Source organism: Onychostoma macrolepis, chromosome 11 (genome assembly GCF_012432095.1).
Source record: "Onychostoma macrolepis isolate SWU-2019 chromosome 11, ASM1243209v1, whole genome shotgun sequence".
Classification (NCBI taxonomy): domain Eukaryota; kingdom Metazoa; phylum Chordata; class Actinopteri; order Cypriniformes; family Cyprinidae; genus Onychostoma; species Onychostoma macrolepis.
The window spans coordinates 23,509,045-23,530,740 of NC_081165.1; the positions used below are offsets into that span (position 1 = coordinate 23,509,045).

The 21,696-nt window shown below is 33.9% G+C and overlaps 2 protein-coding genes across 18 annotated transcripts in view; both read right to left on the minus strand.

Moving 5' to 3' along the window:
* The window catches only part of mcf2l2 (MCF.2 cell line derived transforming sequence-like 2), a 79,722-nt gene extending 75,330 nt beyond the window's left edge, over positions 1-4,392 (minus strand). For 3 of the 10 annotated variants that reach the window (XR_009273360.1, XM_058791206.1, XM_058791207.1), the window contains exon 1: positions 3,926-4,390. Coding sequence is in view for 9 of the 10 variants with exons in the window: in XM_058791206.1 (XP_058647189.1) it covers positions 3,926-4,007 (82 nt within the window). In the remaining variant the exon portion in view is untranslated. Of the gene's footprint in view, positions 1-3,925 lie in introns of all 10 variants that reach the window. The other 7 variants (XM_058791202.1, XM_058791200.1, XM_058791210.1 and 4 more) reach the window with 5 other exon arrangements.
* Positions 4,393-7,527: 3,135 nt separating this feature from the next.
* slc4a10a (solute carrier family 4 member 10a) overlaps positions 7,528-21,696 on the minus strand; it is a 52,495-nt gene continuing 38,326 nt past the window's right edge. For 3 of the 8 annotated variants that reach the window (XM_058790763.1, XM_058790762.1, XM_058790765.1), the window contains 15 exons: positions 21,232-21,332; positions 20,971-21,145; positions 20,751-20,884; positions 20,365-20,610; positions 20,142-20,247; positions 17,821-17,982; positions 16,868-16,981; positions 16,596-16,757; positions 16,251-16,502; positions 16,059-16,127; positions 15,157-15,330; positions 14,898-15,020; positions 14,727-14,791; positions 13,679-13,789; positions 7,530-9,105 (listed from right to left, as the gene is read on the minus strand). In XM_058790763.1, the coding sequence (XP_058646746.1) occupies positions 9,024-9,105; positions 13,679-13,789; positions 14,727-14,791; positions 14,898-15,020; positions 15,157-15,330; positions 16,059-16,127; positions 16,251-16,502; positions 16,596-16,757; positions 16,868-16,981; positions 17,821-17,982; positions 20,142-20,247; positions 20,365-20,610; positions 20,751-20,884; positions 20,971-21,145; positions 21,232-21,332 (2,076 nt within the window). In that variant the 3' untranslated portion in view covers positions 7,530-9,023. Of the gene's footprint in view, positions 9,106-10,403; positions 10,538-12,070; positions 12,108-13,678; positions 13,790-14,726; positions 14,792-14,897; positions 15,021-15,156; positions 15,331-16,058; positions 16,128-16,250; positions 16,503-16,595; positions 16,758-16,867; positions 16,982-17,820; positions 17,983-20,141; positions 20,248-20,364; positions 20,611-20,750; positions 20,885-20,970; positions 21,146-21,231; positions 21,333-21,696 lie in introns of all 8 variants that reach the window. The other 5 variants (XR_009273314.1, XR_009273313.1, XM_058790767.1 and 2 more) reach the window with 5 other exon arrangements.

Below are 21,696 nucleotides of genomic sequence, written 5' to 3' on the forward strand. Positions count from 1 at the left end.
TTATACAGAGGGGCACACAAAAGCAGACGGGGGCGGAGAGAGGGGGGAGGGGTTGGTGTGGAGGGAAGGAAGTACAATGACCTTCCTATTGTTCACCTTTTTGGATTTGCTGTTGAGCGTCACTGCTGCCGTTTTATTGTGAGTCCAAGTCTTTGGAGATACTGTCTTGTTGAAGGCAGATTGGAATGAAGCCCAGTTCAAGGCTTTTTATAGAATTTTAAGGAGCAAAATGCAGTATTTATCATGTTATAAAACATTTGGTTACACTTTATTTTAAGGTGTCCTTGTTACAGTGTAATTATACATTTAAGTACTGAGTAATATTAATTAACTACATATACTTACGATATGGTTAGGGTTAGGATTAGGGTTCGGTTCAGGGTTACTTGCATGTAATTATGCATCATTTATTGTAAGTACATGTAACACATGTAACAAGGACACCTTAAAATAAAGTGTTACCAAATATTTCTATTTCAAAAAATGCTTTTATTTTGAACTTTCTATTCATCAAAGAATCCTGAAAAAATATATATCACGATTTCCACCAAAAAAACAACTGCTTTTCAAAATGATAACAATAAAAATGTTTCTTAAATTAGCATATCAGAATGATTTCTGAAGGATCATGTGACACTGAAGACTGGAGTAATGATGCTGGGAATTCAGCTCTGCATCACAGCAATAAATTATATTTAAAAATATATCAAAAACTGTAATTTAAAAAATTTAATAATATTTTAAAATATTACCCCTTTTACTGAATTTTTGATCACATAAATGCAGACTTGGTGAGCAGAAGGGACTTCTTCAAAAACATTAAAAAGTCTTAACTTTTATACAGAAAAACAGCTTCGGTGAAAAATACTGCTGTGATATGAATGATACTGATTTGTGTTCTGAAATTCAGACTATGTGTGTGTGCTTAAGTTTGTGTGTGTGATGCTGTGTGTTTTATCTCTGTACCCGTGCCCAGTTTTTAGCTTGTTTGTGTTAATCCCTTTATCCTGATTAGTTTAGGATGACCGAATAACACTGTTTTTTTTTTATTATTTTAAACATCTTTTAAGCAGCACTGGAGTCAGAATGACTGTCTGATTAAAGTGCAGACTCTCAAAGTGAAGTCAGTCTAAAAAAACTGAACAAAACAAAAACAACTTTGTTATAAAGTCACCAAAGGGTCTTCGTAACATTAAAAAAAAACAGGTTATACTTTATTTTAAGGTGTCCTTGTTACAGTGTAATTTATATATTTAAGTACTGAGTAATATTAAGTGCATGTACTTACTATATAGGGTTTGGACGAGGGTTTGGTTTAGGGTTACTTGCATGTAATTATGTATAATTTATTGTTTTTATAATAGTAAGTACATGTAACATGTACAAGGACACCATAAAATTAAGTGTTACCAAAAAAAAAAAAAAAAATGTAATGTTGTTGTGATGTTGTTAACATGTCAAACCTGTAACGTTTAGCATCACCAAAAAGCCACATTTTTGCCACATTCATCTTTAAAAGAAAAACTGGTAGAGATGAAATATACTCCAATTTCTCTTTTTACTTAAAACTTGCATTTAAAAGTTTGTGGTTGGTACATTTTTTTATGTTTTTGAAAGAAGTCTTTTGTGCTCACCAAGTCTGCATGTATTAAATCAAAAATAAAGTAAAAACAGCAATTTTATGAATGTTTAAAATAACCATTTTCTATTAAATATATTTAAAAATATAATATTGTGATGCATTTTCAGCATCATTACTCCAGTGTTCAGTGTCACATGATCCTTCAGAAAAATTGGTGCTTAAGAAACACTTCTAATTATTATCAATGTTAAAAACAATTGTGCTGCTTAATATTTTTGTGGAAACCCTGACACAGGATTCTTCGATGAACAGAAAGTTCAAAAGATCAGCATTTACAGTATTTGGAATGAAAATCTTTTGTAACATTATAAATGCCTTTATTATCCATTCAATGCAGAGGAAAGCTACTAATGTTTTTAATAACTTTTTTAAAGGCTGTGTAAATATGAATTTCAGCTAATATATGCAAATGTAACTGCATTAGGCTCAGCTGCTGTTATTTTATAGAATGCTTGACTGCTCATCAAATATTCATGAGCTCTATACCGAGAAACATGCAATCTATATCACTTAGTTTTGAATTTAACAGGAGAGTGATGTCACATCTGACCAATCAGAGCGCGGAAGCTCTCGGTGTGTTTAGTCATCTTGCTGTTACAGCATCTGTGAATCACTCAGAGAGGTCGATGCTCTGATGGATCACTGGAGATTTGCTCTGAGCAAAACAGAGCCAGAAACAACTCTATCATTTGTCTGTTGTTTGCTCAAAACCAAAGGCATGTTTGAGAGGCCGTCCGATAAGTTAAACATTTTTACAACGTTTGGATGCTTCTAACTTCGAAAGTCCAGTTCAGTGCAGTGAACCGAAAACAAATGATTGAACCATTGTTTAAAAAGCCTGCTGGTTTTCAGTTGGCTCAAGCAGCGGTGTGTTATAATGCGGATAATGAACTTAGGAAGCAGCGAGTGTGTGTTTAAAGCACGGAGTGTCTACGTGAATCAATATGGCTGAACTGGCCCATCTCAGTTTCCATGGCAACGGTCTTTACGTCCCCCGAGGGCTGCAGTGGGGGGCGGCAGCAGCGCCTCTCTCTCATGCAGGACAGCGGGAACAGCAGCATGGCACAATAACCTACTTTGCTCACTGGCATGGGGAAGCACCTGGATATTCCCGTGCTTTTTATGGTACAGAAAGATGAAAAATACAACTGTTTGGAATAAACACGTCCCCAGAGCGAAGATGGGTTTAAAATACACACATTTCCAATTCAAGCAGATTTAACTAAGCTGATTTTTAACAATTAATTCAGTGAATTCCCTCATTCATTGCCGCATTTATTTTCTGAATTTATTTTTGGAAAATATATCAAATTAAGGTATGTGGTTCTGACACAAACAGGTGCCTTAATCTTATAATCTTAAATGATCAAATCTAACTAATACAATACAAATGCATTTTTGCACTTTGATACTCTAAAACCTGAGCTTTTTATAGCTTTTAAAACTTGTTATATTAATATTAATACTAAATTCTATTCTATTCTATCCCATTCCATTCCATTATATTGTACGCATTATTTATATTTAATTTAATGATATAGCCTACTATTAATAAATACATAATGTGTGATACTACTAACATTATTATTATTATTATAAGTAATTAATTTGCTTTCTTTTTAAAAAATATTAATGTTGGTTCTTTGGGCTGGTAATGCAGTAGCAAATTTAACCATGAAAATATTTAAATCCTTGTGTAAATCTATAAGTACGCACAAATATGCATTAATAATAATAATTAGTAGTAGTAGGAGGAGGAGTGATAATAATAATAATAATAATAATAATATATATAATAATTAATAATATCTATTTATTTTTCTAAGGAGCTATATCTGAATAATTTATTTTCTTAATTTGCTGAAAAGGCATTTTTAATTTAATTAATTTAATTAATTGAAGTATGTGATTTTGAAACAAACAGGTGCCAAATCAGAAACAAAATTAATTCCTATGCAAAGACATAGCTATAGCCTCCACAATGTAATGAAATCAAAATAAATAGCAGTAAAATAAAATAAACCAATAAAATTCTGCAATTTCCGCTCTGAATGGTTCATGTTCACATTCGGTGTGTAACAGCGTGACATTTAACGTTAAAATAAAGCACAGAGGTTTAAAAATCCAGCTTTATTCCTATCACTGGCCATCAGGAAACCTCACCTCACGATTTCCCCTAAATTCCAGAATTGTCGGACTTCACCTGAATCAGCGCTGGACAGATCAATCGCAGCTGTAACACACCCCCATCAGCCTCAGCAGTGAATAATCTAATCTACTCACCAACATGGGTGATGATACAGTCCACCCTCTGCTGTAGCTCCAGTAGAGACATCTCCTCTTCCTCCTCCAGCCTGCAGAGCATCTCAGGGTGTGAACGGTGGCCTCTCTGCTCTCCTCTCCTCCGCAGCTCACCCGAGGGCTTCCCCGCTCCGCTCTCACAAAGACAGCAGCCACTCCCAGCTCTTGATGGAGACTCCGATGGAAGACACGAGAGCGAGCCGGTGACACCGGCAGATGAATCCGGCTCTTTTGTTCTACAGCGTGGAGGTGCGGAGAGGCTTTTGTGATGTTAATCATTCATTCTGAATCTCAGTGCCTGAGTGATGCTGGCTGGACTTTACCCGGCTCTCACACCAGCTCTATGGCTTCTATCCTAAAGACTGTGTCAGGCACCAGGAAGGGAATCAGAGGGAGGCTACAGCACCTGCCTTCAGAGAGACACGGAGCTCCTTTCACACAAAACCTGGAACAATGGATTCAGTGGAACGGAGCCTTGTCCATACAGCCTGCAGTGTAACAGTCCTGTACTTGTGATGTTTCATTAATTAAACACTATTACTGTATATTATATCATATTATATTATTCATTTTTAACTTATTTTAACATTTAACTTATTGATATATTAATAGAATATATTATTAATACATTTTAAGGCATTAACGCATATAGGCTGTACCGTAATAGTAAAACAGCTCTATAAAAAATTTAAATAATGATTTTTATTGTTATTTTATATATATAATTTATTATATTATATACATTGTTAATATAAAACTATATAATAAAAATAAATAATAATATAATAATTATTACATTTATTATCATTAATGCAAACAGCCTATATTACAGTAGTCAAACGTATATTATATTCATTGTTGTCATTAAACTGATCAATTTGTTAAATTAACGCATTAATAATAAATGCACAAAAATAATATTTAATATTATTACCATATTAAACAATGTAATTCATTAAGTGTTCCTTTTTTAAACATTAATTTTGGTGCATAGGACAGGTAATACAGTGATAAACTGTACATAAACATGTACATATTTGAATCCTTAATAATTATATGCAAATATGCAAATACACACAAGCATGCATTAAAATAATAATAATAATCATCATCATCATTTAATTTCACACTACTACTACTAATATATTTAATTATAAAAGCAATAGCAATAATAATAATAATAATTACAAATGGTATTATTATTATTATGCATATGTGAAAAGACTGAATGTCAATATTTGAAATATATCAATCCATTTCTAAATATTATAAATATCATTCTATACAATTATGTTAAATGCCATATTTTCATTTTTTAAATTTTTTTATTTACTTGCGTTCTTTGTTGTTGTTGTTGTTGTTGTTGAGGAGCAGCATCAGCGTATGACTGAGCTGGGCTCTTTTCCACATTTTGATGTGAGCTGATGTGCTGCTATCATCTTTCTTGACGACATTGCCCTTGGGAGCCAGATCATCTCCTTGGAAACTCTCAGTGATGGGACGCCATCTGTGCTCCTGCCATAACACGCAAACTTATTGCACATGTATTACTCATTAAAACAAATGAAGTATAGTGCTGAGCGTTTATCTTGCTTTTATGATGATACCTGCAATTTATTCTTGTTATTTATTTATTTTCCCAAACAGCCACTTATAATTCTTTCAACATCCCTGCTAAATGTGTTCTGCGCCTCACAGCGTCACTCAGAATAATTACATAAAACAAGACTGTTGGAAATGGAAAAGTAGCTGAAATAAATGTTTAGATAATTGCATAGAGACAATGTCAGCCTAATTTAGAGCACGATAAAAATTGACCTACTAAAGTTTCACCGCCAGATGGCGATGTAGGTCCACTTACTGACAAGAGAAATAAATAAAGCCTGTACTGTAGCGCCTCCTGCTGGACACACTGACTCAAAATACTGTATATGATTTGATATTTTATTATTTTTTGTATTTATATTAAATCTAAATTACATATTGAACGCATGATGTGCTACAAAATTACATATGTTAATACCTTACCAATTAGCTTACCGAGAAATTATCCACCATTATTTAATCCAGCTGTTGAAACGAGGAAGATAAGGAGGCTGTTGTCATTTTTTTGTAATTTATAACTCCTTCTCCAGTCCTCTCAGCAGATTAACTCACATGAGCGTAAAAAGAATAGCATTGCATTTTATATCGTTTTATAAATGTACAATGTCAATTTAAAGGTGTTCTGTGACTTGTCTGAAATGTTTAGCATAAACAGAACTCACATTGTGGTAGTCGTGGTCCTTATTTAGCAATATATTTTATTTAGGTGTTTCGTACATTTCACGATTGAGGTATAATTGCGTGTACCTTTATAAAACAACGTTAAAGAACTGTTCAAAAAAACACTCAGAAATCCAAAACTAACTTTTAAGCTCCAAACTTAACCTTTCTTAAAGGCGTAGGAAATTTTCAAAATGCTAGGCCTAATTCTCTTCCAGGTTTTAGGACTACATACTGCATGGCTCTATTGAAAATATGGTGCTCACTCAAAGGCAAAATATGAAACAAGCAAAACTGATTTCTCTGATCTTTTATAGTTTAGCTTTGATCAGGCCCGAATGCTTCAGCTAAACAGTATCATTTCTATGCATGCCCTTGCGGTAATAGGCAACAACCTGAGTAACGATTAATAAACTTTTGTGACAAACCATGTTTCTACAGTTTTCATTGTCTTGTCTCTGTGTCCTCTGTGTGACACCCGAACAGAAAATGTGACTAGTTTCATGTGAAGATTGGTGGACACTAAAAGATGTTGGTCAGTAACACTGGATCTCTGACTATTAACCCTGTAAGGGCATCAGCTGGGAGTTTGGCAAGGTCATCTTGGGAAAATGACAGCAGTCAGTTCTTTAATCGACTGGATCAGCTGGAAATGGGGTTTGACTCTGTAAAGGTTTGGCCACAGCAAATATCATCATCTCCAAGGGATGCTAAATTATAAACTGCAAAAAGAGAGCAAAGCAAACCAACTGTACACTAAACATGTAGCCATGCAGAATTTAGTGGAAATTGTAATTCTATCATTTTATTGGAGAAGCAACTTAAATTCATAGCGTAAATGAAGGATACAAGATAAAAGCCGTAATATCCTTTCTAACACTGTAAATGAAGAAAATAATAATCTATCAAGGTTTTATCAGTGTGAATGGATAAATTAAAGAATAAAAGTGGTTTATGGTCCTCTGAGGATTTAGGAGTCCCTAACCTTGAGATGGTAACCTTCAGAGATCTTAATTGTGAAATTGCTTATCAATATTAAAAAACCTCAGATTAAAGCAGTTTCTGGCCTCAGAGACACTTTCCTTTAAAGTCAGTCAGACCCAGAACAAAGACACGAGGAATGAGTTTCTGGAGTTATTTTTGCAAATATTTTTGCAAATTTGAGTTATTTTTTAATTAATCCTAAATTACAAACAGAGCTGGACTTCAGGATGCATCCCTTATACACATGAACATTTGAAAAGCTCGTTAATTATGTGTTAAACTTACATGACACTTTAGAGACTGATACAATTTTTCCTATTGACTTGATAGTAAATATAAACCATTGCAAAAACACACTTTAGCATCAGTTTATTTGCAGTCACATTTATTGTGATGAAATTGATCACAGTTGTAACGATACATGTTCATTTGAATGAATAATTTAATAAACGACAGAGGCTGTTTTTAGGAAGTAATGCTTATTTTACAGTGAAATCAACAGAACTTTATACTGCCGACTTGTGCATGACATAGATGTGCGTGTCGTAGTTTTGTGAAAATGGTAAAACACTGTAATAACACTGACAGTAACATGAAAACAATCATCCCCCCCCCCCACAGTCTATACATATTTAAATCTATCCACATATTAAATAACTTTGTTATTTAGGATTATACACATAGACAAAATACAGAATCACATGTACATGTGTTGATGATAAATGGTAGATTTGTCTCTGGTTAGTGCACGGTATAATGCCCCTCTTATGAAAAGGAATATTATTGCATTTCTTGTATGATTTTTGTATTATCGGCAGTACTAGTATAATTCGTTCGTTCGAGCGATGAGGTCTTTTCTTGGCTTGCAAATGAGTCTTGTAGAGGAGACAGATGCCCTGCCACTCAGAAACATTGTGAAAACGCAATATACAGTTATATTATTTGCAATGTTTTAACAAAATATATGTTTACTATTATTTGCATGTTTGAGTGCTACACAAAATGAATAAAAAATATATGTAAAAAAAAAATAATAATAATATAGTCCAGATCAACACATGAATTTCTGAATATGGATGTGATTCATATCAAGAAGTTCAGGAGAAAATGTTGTAGGCTAAAATGAGCACAGTCCTGGCTCATATGTTTGCGTTTTAAGGGAAATCGTACCGTAAGATTCACAAAATGAGAAAACTGTTCATAAAAGTACTTTTAAAAATATTGGTCACTGTTCGTAAGTAGTAAATGTTAACATCAAGTATCTTATGAAGTGATGAGGACAACATTTTGATGCACAGATACTGAAAAAGCTGATAGAACTACATTTGCATCTTCTGTCAGAAATTGCTTCTTACTATTTTGATATTTTAACTATGCCAGCAAATTAATATTTATCATTTATGCACAATAAAAAAGAATGGATTTTATATAATAAACATATTCAGACAAGGAATTTCAATAGGATCTACTTTCAAAAAAAATATAAAACATACAAAAAACACTCTACCCGGTTGAAAACAAAAGTAACCTTACATTTTTTAAACTTCTATAGGTGAAACTACAATTTGACTACAATTGGACTGGAAAAACACACAACCCAACAATCCTCCTTGTGGGTGGCAAATTCAAAAACACATATTCGAATGTTTGAAACAAACATCTCCATACACACACACACACACACACACACACACACACACACACACACATAAAAACATGTAAATATAACAAGGTGCCTTAGCACAGACTGGCACACACAGACCTACAGAACAGAAGCATTTAGTGGTGTTTGCAGTGTGGCACGATACAGAGTGTTTCGAAATACGTGAACTCACAAACTCGTCTCTCTATCCAAATCTGCCTCCTTCTTTTCATCGCCTCTTTTATGTCCAATGGCAACTTCAACTGTTGAGCTGCAGAATAACAGAAAAAGACTCACATCACCACGGAGAAATCAGACTTTGGTAGTCAAAAAGCTGATAAGAAACTGTGAGCGACTAGAGTGTGCTGTTTTAACAAAAGAATACAAGCTGTTTTGTGTCAGCTCATTCTTTACGATCAAAAGGTAAAACAAAATTGATTTATTAGTGCTGTCAGTTGATTAAAATATGTATTGATTATTGTAATTAATAACTAAATAATTAATATTCAAATTATTTAATTATTAATCATTTAATATTTAAACATTTAAATATGTATCATATTTAAACCATTTAAATATTAATTAATATTGAACATTTATTTCACAATTAACCTGTTAATGCATTTGTTTCTTTTTTTGGAAAAAATAAATAATTGTGTAATTATTGTGTTGATGGCTCTCATAGCGGAACATATGCATATGTATAATCATTCTAGACTTAAATTTCATCCTCTGTTAAACAGACCATATGAGTTTGATTAATAAAAAATTATATACTTCACCCTCTAACACTTGCACTCTCTGTTCTATTTTTAACTACTTGTTTTCTTCTTATTTAAAAAAAAAAAAAAAAAAAAAACCTGCAACACTAGTGTGCTCTATTCTTTCTCTATTCTTTTGACTTATTTTATTTAAAAAATTTGACCCTCTAACACTAGCATTCTCTATACATTTTCTATTCTACTTTTTTCTTTTTATTTATTATTAAAAAATGATAATAAAAACATGTACTGTGTTAGACTAACCAAGATTTGTCACAGCACTTACATATTTTTGCTCTTTTGTTGGTTTTGATTGCTTCTATTGTCCTCTTTTGTAAGTTGCTTTGGATAAAAGCATCTGCAAAATGACTAAATGCATATGTACTGCATACAATATTTACTGAGAAAAATTACTGGAGTTCCACAAGAGATTGTATGTGTGTGTGTATTGGTTTGACCTACATTATAGGGCCAAAATTGGCTTCACAATGACTAACTGTACATTATGAGAACATGCTAACTATCCCCATAACTCAAAAGGCTAAATAAACATACTAAACAATTTTAAACATTAAAAAAACCCTCACTAGTTCAAATCAGCTCTGAATATTCCGATTCACACAACAAAATGAAACGGTTATGTCCAATTAAATAAAAGCATTACCAATGTTAAAACAAAAAAAGAAACAGCATGAAGTGCATTTAATTAATTGCATGTGTTAACTTTTACAGCCCTATTTTACATGACTACAGTACCTGACCTCAGTGAGTTGAAGGAACAGTTCACCCAAAACTGAAATATACTCACCCTCAGGTCATCCAAGAAGAATATGAATTTGTTTCCTCATCAGAACAGATTTGGAGAAATGTAGCATTACATCACTTGCTCACCAAAGGATCCTCTGAAGTGAATGGGTGCCGTCAGAATGAGAGTCCAAACAGCTATAAAAACATCACAATAATTCACAAATAATCCACACCACTCCAGTCCATCAGCATCTTGTGAAGTAAAAAGCTTTGTGCTTATAAGAAACAAATCCATCAAGGTTTAAATTACCTTTAAATCGTCATTTCTGGCCAAAATACGAGTCCATAATCCATACCTCCATCAAAAATCCCAACTTGTCCTCTCACATCAAAATACACCAACATGCTTGTTTAGAACTGTTTTTGCTTGTAAGGTGTGCTTGATGTGTATATATTTCTGTCCTGATAGATGATACTTTATATTTTATTCCATATTCCATATTCCATATTTTAGCTGGAGCCAACAAATTACTTGTGGATTATTGTGATGTTTTTATCAGCTGTTTTGGCTCTCATTCTGACGGCACCCATTCACAGCAGAGGATCCATTGGTGAGCAAGTGATGTAATGCTACACTTCTCCAACAAACTCATTTACATCTCGGATGGCCTGAGGGTGAGCCCATTTTAAAGTGCCCCTATTATGGGTAATGAAAGGTTCGTATTTTGGTTTTGGGAGTCCCCAACAACAGGTTGACATGCATGCAAGGTCAAAAAACACTTTCATTATCTTACAATATGCATTTATTTTTTACCTTACTTGCTCAACGACTCCAAAACGGTTCGCTCAACGATTCATTTTCCTAAACCCCTCCTTTGCGTGGCGCTAATCTGCAGTGATTGGTCCGATTGGTCTCATTTTCATTTTGGTCTCATTTATCATGCCTGTAATGCCTGATAAAGCAGCTTGTGAGCACAGTGCTGCTTTGTGTACAGCGTTACCGGGGAAACAGCTATTTTTACCGCTACAAAAGCTGCACCTAGTGGCAAAGAATGAATCTGCATTTTCATTCAGACCAACACGAAAAGACCAACAAGTGGGCGGGCATATGCTAATGTTTCATGTTGACGTCAACATAAAACAGCTTGGGATTTGTTTTAAAAACGACTCGTTTCAATGATTCAGAGTCAACTCTTTCTTTTGAGAGACAATAACTTTATACACAGTGCACTTTCAAATTTAAAACTTTGCAGGATGTTTTCATTCACTTAAAGCTGTGTTACACACTGCATGAAAGGACATTTTCTAAAATCCATAATAGGGGCACTTTAAGCAAATTTTCATTTTTGGGTGAACTACTCCTTTAAAATTGTGCATACACTAAAGCTTGACCTTTGACCTATCAAAAAAAATCATGCTTTTCCATGCATTTAACATTCTCAACAAATACACACAAACATGCACACAAAGCCTAAAATGCTCTGGAACAAAGAGCTTGAGTCTCACAATGTGATGACAGTGTTTTTAGTAAGATGCCCTTTGTAAAGCCTGGAATTATTCCACTGTTGTTAAACTCTGATGAGAAAGACGCAACATTTTTTAGAAAAGGAAAAAAGGTTTGAAAATATAGGAAACATGAACCATAAGCACCAAAAGATGGAGGCCAGACACCCACAGCACTAGTGTATATACAGTGATCGTGCACAGACGGGTTAGGTTGCGTCTTACCTTTGGAAATCAGCATCTGAGACATTAGGAGAGGGAGCTTATGAGTGACAGGGATGAAAAATTCAGTCATAATATGAGCCTGATAGTCACACTTCCATTTTACAGAGAACAGCATGTTTGAGGAGTTCACTAATGGAATGACTTCATAATGTAGTTGCATGAAAGTCCTTAAGTAATTTGACTTAGGAGTATCCCTGAGGGGAAAAAATTCCCTGAGGCAAGGGATTTCTTTAAGAGCGTTGCAACAAACGTCTTAACTGTCACCCTTACCTAAGTGTTTATACTAAGCGTTTAACGCTAGTTCCTGGCAACATACGGCAATGGGTGCCGCGGTTGCTATAGTTCTACATCTCACAATAAACTGTATAGATATGTATATCTCTGACAATAAACAGAACATAACAAAATATAAACCTAACCAACTAAAACACGAACAAATAAACGAGCGCTACTGTGCTGTTTTGTGTACAGTCGTTACCGAGGAAACCGCTTTGTTTCTAAAGTGAAAGCGCCTCCTGCTGACCAATGACGGAAATGTTAATAAATGTGAAAATTAACCCATGTTTTGATGCTGCAAACACACAGAGTTGTAAATGTGAACAGGTGGATCGACAAGAAGATAATGCATTATAAAAAGTTAAACAGTTAAGGCATACATTACATTTATATTGTTATTTAATTAATGTAGGCTAATAGTTGATTAATTATAATTGTTTAAGTTAATATAATAATTGATACAACTCATCCATTTTCTTAAATTATATTTTTTGTTTTGTTTTGTGAAAACCTGTAAGTCATGCATTTTACAGTCATTTTTCAGTTTAATATGTTACCATAGTCATTGCCCTACTATGCTTATATGATTTTTTTTTTTGTGCAGGTCTTACAAAATGTCTTATGTCTTACATTTGAGCTTAAAAATCTTAAAAAATACTGAGATTAAGATGATTTAAGGGAGCTGTTTTGGTCCCTTAAATGTATCGAGGTGAAATAGTTACTAAGGACTTTGTAGCAACGCTTAAGGGAACACTTAGATAATTCAGGGGATTACTTAATGACAGCCTTAAGTTTCCTTTAAATTGACCTTTAGGATTTTTCTAGCAACCCAAGTTTCACTAAGGGTTCCCTTAACCTTACAACTAAGGGATTTCTTAACTTAAGGGCTTTCATGCAACCGGGCCCAGATCCTGAATGATGCCACAACTGGATTACAGATGAATCTACTTTATTCAGTTATCTAGGAATTTCACTTTATCCACTAAGATTCTTATTTAATTCTACTGGGAGTTGATTCCAAATTGGGATAAAAACATTTTAGCAATCCTATATATCCATTAGCATTTTATAAATAAAGCTGAAGGGGCTCAGATATGACCAAACTCTGATCTGAGAATGAAAATGTAGGTTTCTGGATCTTTTTAAAAGTAGGAATTCAGTTTAATTTTCCATAGGAGGAGTAAAACTGAACATGTCCCACTGTAACATAAACTACTATGTATTTTTTTTGTCCCAATGCATTGTTTGTAGGTGTGTGGTGAGATTAAAGTGACATGTTTGAATATTGTCATGTGCACGAGAGAATGTACTGAGGGAATATTCAATCCAAACCTTTTGGAGCTTTGATCTTTGTTGGTGCTGTCAGTGTTGAGGCCTTTCCAGATATTTCCAAAAGACGACTTTGTCATTTCATCTGAAATGTTGACCGTTGATGGATCGTCCCTTGATGAACGCAAACACATTTTTATGCATTTTTAACCACAGACTATTGCTGTCATATCTACTGTATTTTGAAAGAAATTGTCCTTCAAGAAGAAAGGAGGCCACCTAAACACTTTTACAAAAATTAATGACTGCAAGCTGTATAGCTCTAAATGAAATATGTGAAATTACATTACATTATATTAATATTACACTAAAAATGTTTCATAAAAAATAAATACACTACTGTTTAACTGTTTGCGTCAGTATGAAAAAAAAACGTTACAAAACAGTAATGTTGTGAAAAAAAATTATAATTTAAATTAAGTTTTTATTGTAATGTATTTTAAAATGATTTATTCCTGTCATGGCAAAGCTGAATTTTCAGCATCATTACTCAAGTCTTCAGTGTCACATGATGCTTGAGTAATCATTCAAATATACTGATTTGCTGCTCAAGAAACATTTGATGTCCAGTTGTGACACTTAGTATCTTTGTGGAAACTGATTTTTTTTTTCTTTTTTTCCATAATTCTTTGATTAATAAAAAGTTCAAAAGAACAGCATTTATTTATATCTGTTTTATCAGCATTTATTTTATCTTTTGTTACATCATAAATATTTGTATTGTAACTTTTGAACAATTTGCTGAAAAAAAAAAGCATTCATTTCTTTTAAAACTAAATCTTACTGACCCAAACCTTTGAACGGTAGTGTATGTTTTCTTAAAAAAAAAAAATTTAATAAATACATACATACATAAATAAGTAAATAAATAAATGTGCTTTGTATAATATCTAAATTAATTGGTTAAATTAATTATTCAATAAAATATTTATTTCAAATCACTGAATCAATATAAATAATCTAACAAAGCTAGATTTAAGGGCTAGATTAGATAACAACAGCAGGTTGCCCATTTTACAGTCTACATACACAGATTTTTTTTTCTACTTACTTAAAATGCCCCTCTAAGGGCACTTGTACAATTCCTTCATCCTCCATCAAGACACACTGATTCTCCTAAAAGTGAGAATAAAACATGTTGGTGACCTGTCCTTTTAAAACATTGACTGCAGTGATTGGTCATTGCCGTCCAATAGCAGTATGTGATGGGGGGTGGTGGTACCTCTTGCTGTGCGTCTTCCATTTTTTTCTTCTTGCTCTCGGGCATGAGGTCATCAAGCCAGCTGAGATCTCGCTTAGAGAAGACAAAATCCAACAGCTTACGGATGAACACAAGGGCTAAGACCTGCAAGAAAACACGCAGACATCATATGAGATACACGCATGTATTGCACACACAATATATATATATATATATATATATATATATATATATATATATAGTATCTATCTATCTATATAAACATAAACACATATCTTACCATCATAGGAAAGACTATGGCAGCTCTGGAAGTTTTAATGACCCAGAGAAGCACCAAGCAGCTGAGCTGGATAATGGTGAACAGGTGAACCTTTCTCAATGGGACGTGTCTCAGGTAGATAAAATCAGGCTGGTGTTTCGTCGGCATCCCAAACAACTTCAGACGATCAAAGAACTGAACGGCAAACACAAACACAACTAACACTGTCAAAATTGCAAATCAAAAATGTCAATTCAGTGTCGTTAACAAAAAAATTCAAGCTAAAACTATTAACAAATATTTTTGTATATATATATATATATACAATACAAACACAATATTATTTAAATGTAATATTCATATAATATTTGAATATTAGATTTAAAAAAAAAAAACTTAAAAAGTTAGTAACTAACTGAAATAAATTAAGATGAAGTTGGGGTACTAAAAATAATTAAAGCAAAAGCCTAAAATATTATAAATTATTATATTATATTATTAGATAAATTATTATAGATTATTAAATATTTTAATCATTAAACCATTAAATTAAATTATAAAGCTAAATGGAAATATTTAAATAAATTATTATACATTATTATATTATATTATGATATAAATTATTATGATAAATTATAATAAATTATTAAAATATTTACATTATTAAACCATTAAATTATAAAGTTAAATGGAAATATAAAAAAAATATATAAAAAATTACAAAAGCACATAATATTATTAAAACAAACTCAAATAAAATCTGAGAATATAAAAAATAAAAGCTAATACAAAATATTAATAAATGCTATAACAGTATATAAACAATACTAAAATAGCATAAGCCACTCCTACAAACATCTGAATAAACAACTATCAAGCACAATATTCAGCAATTATATAACATAATTCAGCAATTGCAGTACCTGTATGCCCCTGAGAGATGACGCTCCCATATAGAGGAAAACGCCATATAACACAGGCATTGGGATATTCTGAGGACAAAAATATAAAATAATAGCCATTAAAAAGGATGAAATGTCTCAAAATATTAATGCAAGCAACATGTGTTGATCAAACTTGGCAGCCTGACTCAATCTGAGCCAAAGATCACTGACCTTCAGTACGGAGGTCATAAACACTGAGCTGCCCATGAGGACGAATATCATGAGGCCGGTGAAGCGCTGCTCTCTGATGCCCAAGAACTTGGGCTGTTCTCCAGGCGCGGAGCATTCGGACTCCAGCTTCAGGCTGTTCACGTGGGAGATTGACAGCACCGTCGCGGCCACGAACCACGGCAGGCCCATCAAAGAGCAAACGCCCAGCATCACACCCACCACAAACAGGTCCAGATGATACCCACAGCCTTTCTGTGGAGACACACGGACACAACAAAGGACATCAAGTCTACAAGAATATTTGCTTACCAAATGAAGCATATTGTGAAGGACTTAGCAACACACCTTCAGCTTGTGTTCCTTCCTGTTAATAATAACGGCAGTGATTTGTTGGTCCATGAAGATGAGGATGGTGCACAGCAGAGCTGGGATGAATGTCACAATAGTGGTCCACCATGGGTTTGGTCCTAATGGGCTGATGAACCAGCCACGGTCATCTCTGGTTGGCTGTGAGAGATCATCTGATTAATTAAGTATTCATATGCAGAGGATAGATTTATGCAGAAATGTACAAATGAAAAGGATACAGTACTGTAAAACCTCTCTAAACGACTCACTTTAAACTCATTAGGAACCTGTAGTTTGGGGGACGGAACCCCTAAAGCGTAGTCGATCAGAACCATAGTCAAGATGGTAATGAAAACAGCAAAATCACTGATAATGGCCCTCACCTGTTTAGAAACACACAAAATTAGAGTAAGTGCTAGAAAATGAACAGAAATCTATGATCTTTAAAAATGTGAATGGCTTTGCAGTGCCTGTTGACTACTGGCCAGGTATAATGGGTCTAAATAAATTTTGATTATATTATATATATTAATTACAATTATTATAAATATATAACTATATATTTATATACTATTTATATATAGATATATAAAATAAATATACATAGATATTATATTATATTATTAAAGATAATTATTTTTATCTTAATATAATAAATTATTTTTATTATATTAAAACAATAATAGTGATGATAATAATAATTATTATTTTAATTATATAATATAATATAATTTTAATTATATTAAATTGTTATTTTTATTTATGAAAATAAAGTTAATTTAAAAAGACTGCTCAGACAAAACTTTAATTTGAATCAAAGTAATATTAAGTTAAAGAAATTAAAGAAAACAATAATTGTTATAAATATTATTCATAATAATATAATAATAATATCTAAATATATTTTAATACATATCTAAGACATAAAATGAATATGCAATTATATTATATTATTAAATATAATAATCATATCATCATAATAATTATTATATTTATCTTTAATAATATTATATATTTAATTGTATTATACTAAAAAATATTCTTACTATTATTACTTTATTATTATTATTCAATATGCAGCATACTATAATTATATGTTTTATTTATATATGTTATACTTATATGTTGCCGCTAGATAAACACACACACATAATTCCACACACACATATATTTTCACAGTTGTCTGTACTATTCTATACTGAACCACACACAAGCTTCTTGCCTTGGTTGGGAAGTAACGGCTAGTTTTGAACTCTTTAAGGAAGGAGGACATGGCAACCGTGGAGAAGAAGAGAATGACAGACCAGAAGAGGACATCAGGGATGTATGGACCGTGATGACCACAGGCTCTGCCCACAAACTCACCCCTGTACTCCACACAGCCCTGAGATTAAACAAAACACACAATAATCACATCTGCTTCTGATGAAGAACACAGACAAAAAAGAGGATAAAATCATATACGGTCGTGTGTAACTGTGGAAATATCACAAGAATTTGTTTATAGTGGATTAGATTGTGTGTTGTATATTTGTGTGTGTGCAGGAGCTTAAATATAAAGCAGAGGGAGGGGAACTGAGGTGAATGAGAAGAGGATTTGCTTTTATTAAAGAATGAGTCACTGAAATGTATTAACCCATATCTGAGCCACAGAAATGAGAGGGGCGTCTGTGGGAATGTTCGGAATGATACACTGGTTTTACCAGAAAGTAGTATGCAGTACCGTAAACTGTATGCAAATTTTATGTATAAAATAATTGCAGTATACAAACCAGCTGAGTTTGTGTGGAACATACAATCCCACAATGCAATGTGCTTACTGATTAAAGCATTTAACGTCCCCACCCCGCTCTGTACGTCATTACATGCAATTGCTAACAAACACAATGCAGGACGACAACTGAATGTGTGATGTAGCCATAAAATTCAAGAAATTAAAGGAAAAAATGCCCCTGTATAGGTTTTTGTCTTACACTTATATCACATGATGAAGTTTAGCAATATCACACGAACAAGAGAGCTGTTTATTTCCTGAATATCTGAACAAATTAATATGTAATATTGATTTTATACAACAGTACAATAAACAAGTTAATATTGTAACATTTTTGACACAGTATTGTCTGTTTTCACTCAATTTTGCCAATAAAACAGTTCCAAAACAAAGTTTTGTTGCAGAATAAATCCACGTTTTTGAATAAATCGAGTGAGCCAATGATTCAGCGACTCCTTAGTCTCGCGTAGCCAGACCTTCAGACTGACGGCTGAAGGTCTGGGAACTTTGTCCGCTTTGAATGGCCAAGGCCCGCCCAAGAGGCCATTTGACTGACAGGTAAATCAACCAATCACGTTTCGTTTTGTGGTGTGTCATGTTTAGGGGCGTGGAAATGTCGCCACAATAACAGACCAGTGCGTAAAACTCTTGGACATATTTTAAAGATTCTATGCCGCGAAATTTAAATATTTCACAATTCACATACTTTTGAAAATCCAGAGTTTAGTTGATACTGATAAGCGCTCATTGTCACAGTTGTAAACATGACAGCTTTCTTCTTCGATGAGGGATTTTGGCGTCACGGCATCTTTGTTTCCAGGCGGAACGTTAAAGAACGCAACACACACGTCTCCTGGAAATCCTGTATAATCTAACCAATCCGATGATGACTTTCGAAACTCCTGAAGTGATTCCAGATAAGTGTGCCATATGCATCAGACATTTAGACAACGTTCCGTGGGCGTGACGTCTGAGGCTGAGACTAGTGACTCCTTAATAAAGATCAAGTCACTTGCTTCGTTTTTGAATGAATCAACCATTTGAGCGATTCAGTTGAATGAATGACTCTCACATCAAGACAGTTACTTGCCACCACCTACTGGTGTCTTTAGTTTCATATTTAGAGTATGTTATGGCCACAATGCAGCCATATGTGTAATAAATTCTATGTTGAATCAAAATATTTCTTCCTAAAGCTACTTTTTAAAAATATCTATTCAATGCTTTTCTCATTTAGCACAATAATGACTACATATTTGGGGGGTAATTTCACAGCACAAATTAATGTGCCCTCATAAATAGTGCATCACTTTTTGTGCAAACTAATCTGCAATTAGATTAATTAATTGGCACGTCATGTAATTAGATTAACATTTTTGGTAACACTTTACTTAAGGCCTTTAGGTATTATAAAAGTAGTATTAATGTATTAACGCACATACCACCACAAAGCATGTTTATTCTGAGCATTCATTAAGCCCTGACTTTCTGAGTTGAAGGCAGTTATGAGTCTTTACTGACTGTAAATTTATTGAAATTAACTTTTTTCCATTTACAATAAAACTAGCTATATATAACTAGCTATCTAGCTATGTCACATGTATAATTTCTTAAAGTTGAGTTAAAAAAAATCAAAAAGCTAAATTTTTGGTCGAAAATGTACGTCGCCATCTTTGCTCCAACCAAAGTAGCTTAAATGCACCTGACATTTACGAATTCCCAACTCGTAAATACAAACTTCCCAGGAGGACACCAATAGTCGCACTCACCTTAACATCCAGGCCTAACCAGTCAATCTCAGATGCAGTCATGTTTTTTTCCTGCCAGTAATTCAGTGTGGCATTGCTGGGCTCGTTAGGCATTGTGCACACACACCTGCAAAACACATAAATACATCACAATATTTCATGTTGATAACTTTATCAACACGTACAACTGAATTTATAGAAGTGACCTTGAGGAAGATCGATGTGTTTGTGTATCAGTACTCACGAGTACTGAGTAAGCTGGTTGAGGTCATTGTGCATGTTGAAAGCGTACGTCTCTCCCAGGTGAATGAGTTTCTCCAGAGCCTCGTAGATGAAAATGATGCAGATGAGGGAAGCGAAGGCTTCCTCTGTGAATCGTGTGATGTAACACACCAGCGAGCTGGCGTCTGTGGCAACCAGCACAAGACACAAAAAGGCCGTCCACAGACCGATACACACGCGTAAGGAGAGGTAGGACAAACCATACTCTCTGAGGAGAAAAACACAGATAAAAATTAGTCTTTATTTTATGGTAAAATTATAAAGGACACCTTGGGGGTGAATTCACTAAATAGTGTAGCACTAGTGAATTCCCCTGAAGAGACTTAGTGCAAATTAAAGGCGTCTCACTTGCAGAATTTGAAGAGGATTTTCTCAAAGACCAAGACAGGTCCCGTGCTGCCCAAGATAGTGAGGGGCTGCCCAGCAAACAAAGAATACGCTATACCCGTCATAGAGGCTCCAAACAGAGACTCTATCGCACTCTAAGAGAGAAATGGGAAGAACAAATCATCAGTCACATCATAATCAACCCATCAGTTTTAATATACGTTTTTGCACGTGTCCTTACTATGCGTCCTTCTGTAGCTTCTCCCAGCAGACCTCCAAAAGTGATAACAGGAGACATGCAGGCGCAGTACAGGAAAAGAAAGGAGGCAAGACACTGCAAACTGATGGCATCTGTGTAATCTGACAGGTAGTGAGGAGCCTTGCGCTTGATGTCCATAAAAAAACCACCAAAAAACCTGACAATCCAAATAAAAGGTTCCCTGATTTACAGAATTCACGAACACTAAAATATATGGACAGTACATATTTGCAGATTACTCACTTCCCTGTGCGCTGTAGCTCTGGTCCTCCGTGGCCTCCGTGCTCCTCGGCCTCCCCCAAATCAGCCCCTCCATTGGCCAGAGGAGGAACCTTCCGTTTCTCCTGCAAGATGGAGACACAAAACCAACATTACTACTGATCTCAGGCCGGAGATAAAAATATGTCTATTCCAGTTAGTGATGCACTAAAGTGAATGAATATGTAATATACAGTAGTTCATATATTTAGCAAAATGTTCCTCTCGTGTTAATTTTTCTAGCTGAGTTTATGGACAATGAATAGCTTTCCTGAGGTAAATGTAACATTATGTGAAATTGTTTACAAGCTGTTTTACTGACGTCTTTCCATTATTATAAGACTGATTGAGTGATTACATGAGACATTATATATTTTAGTAAGTTGTACTATTTCCTTCAACATAACTTCTAATGTTCATTCATGATTATACTGTGCTATAATAACTAGT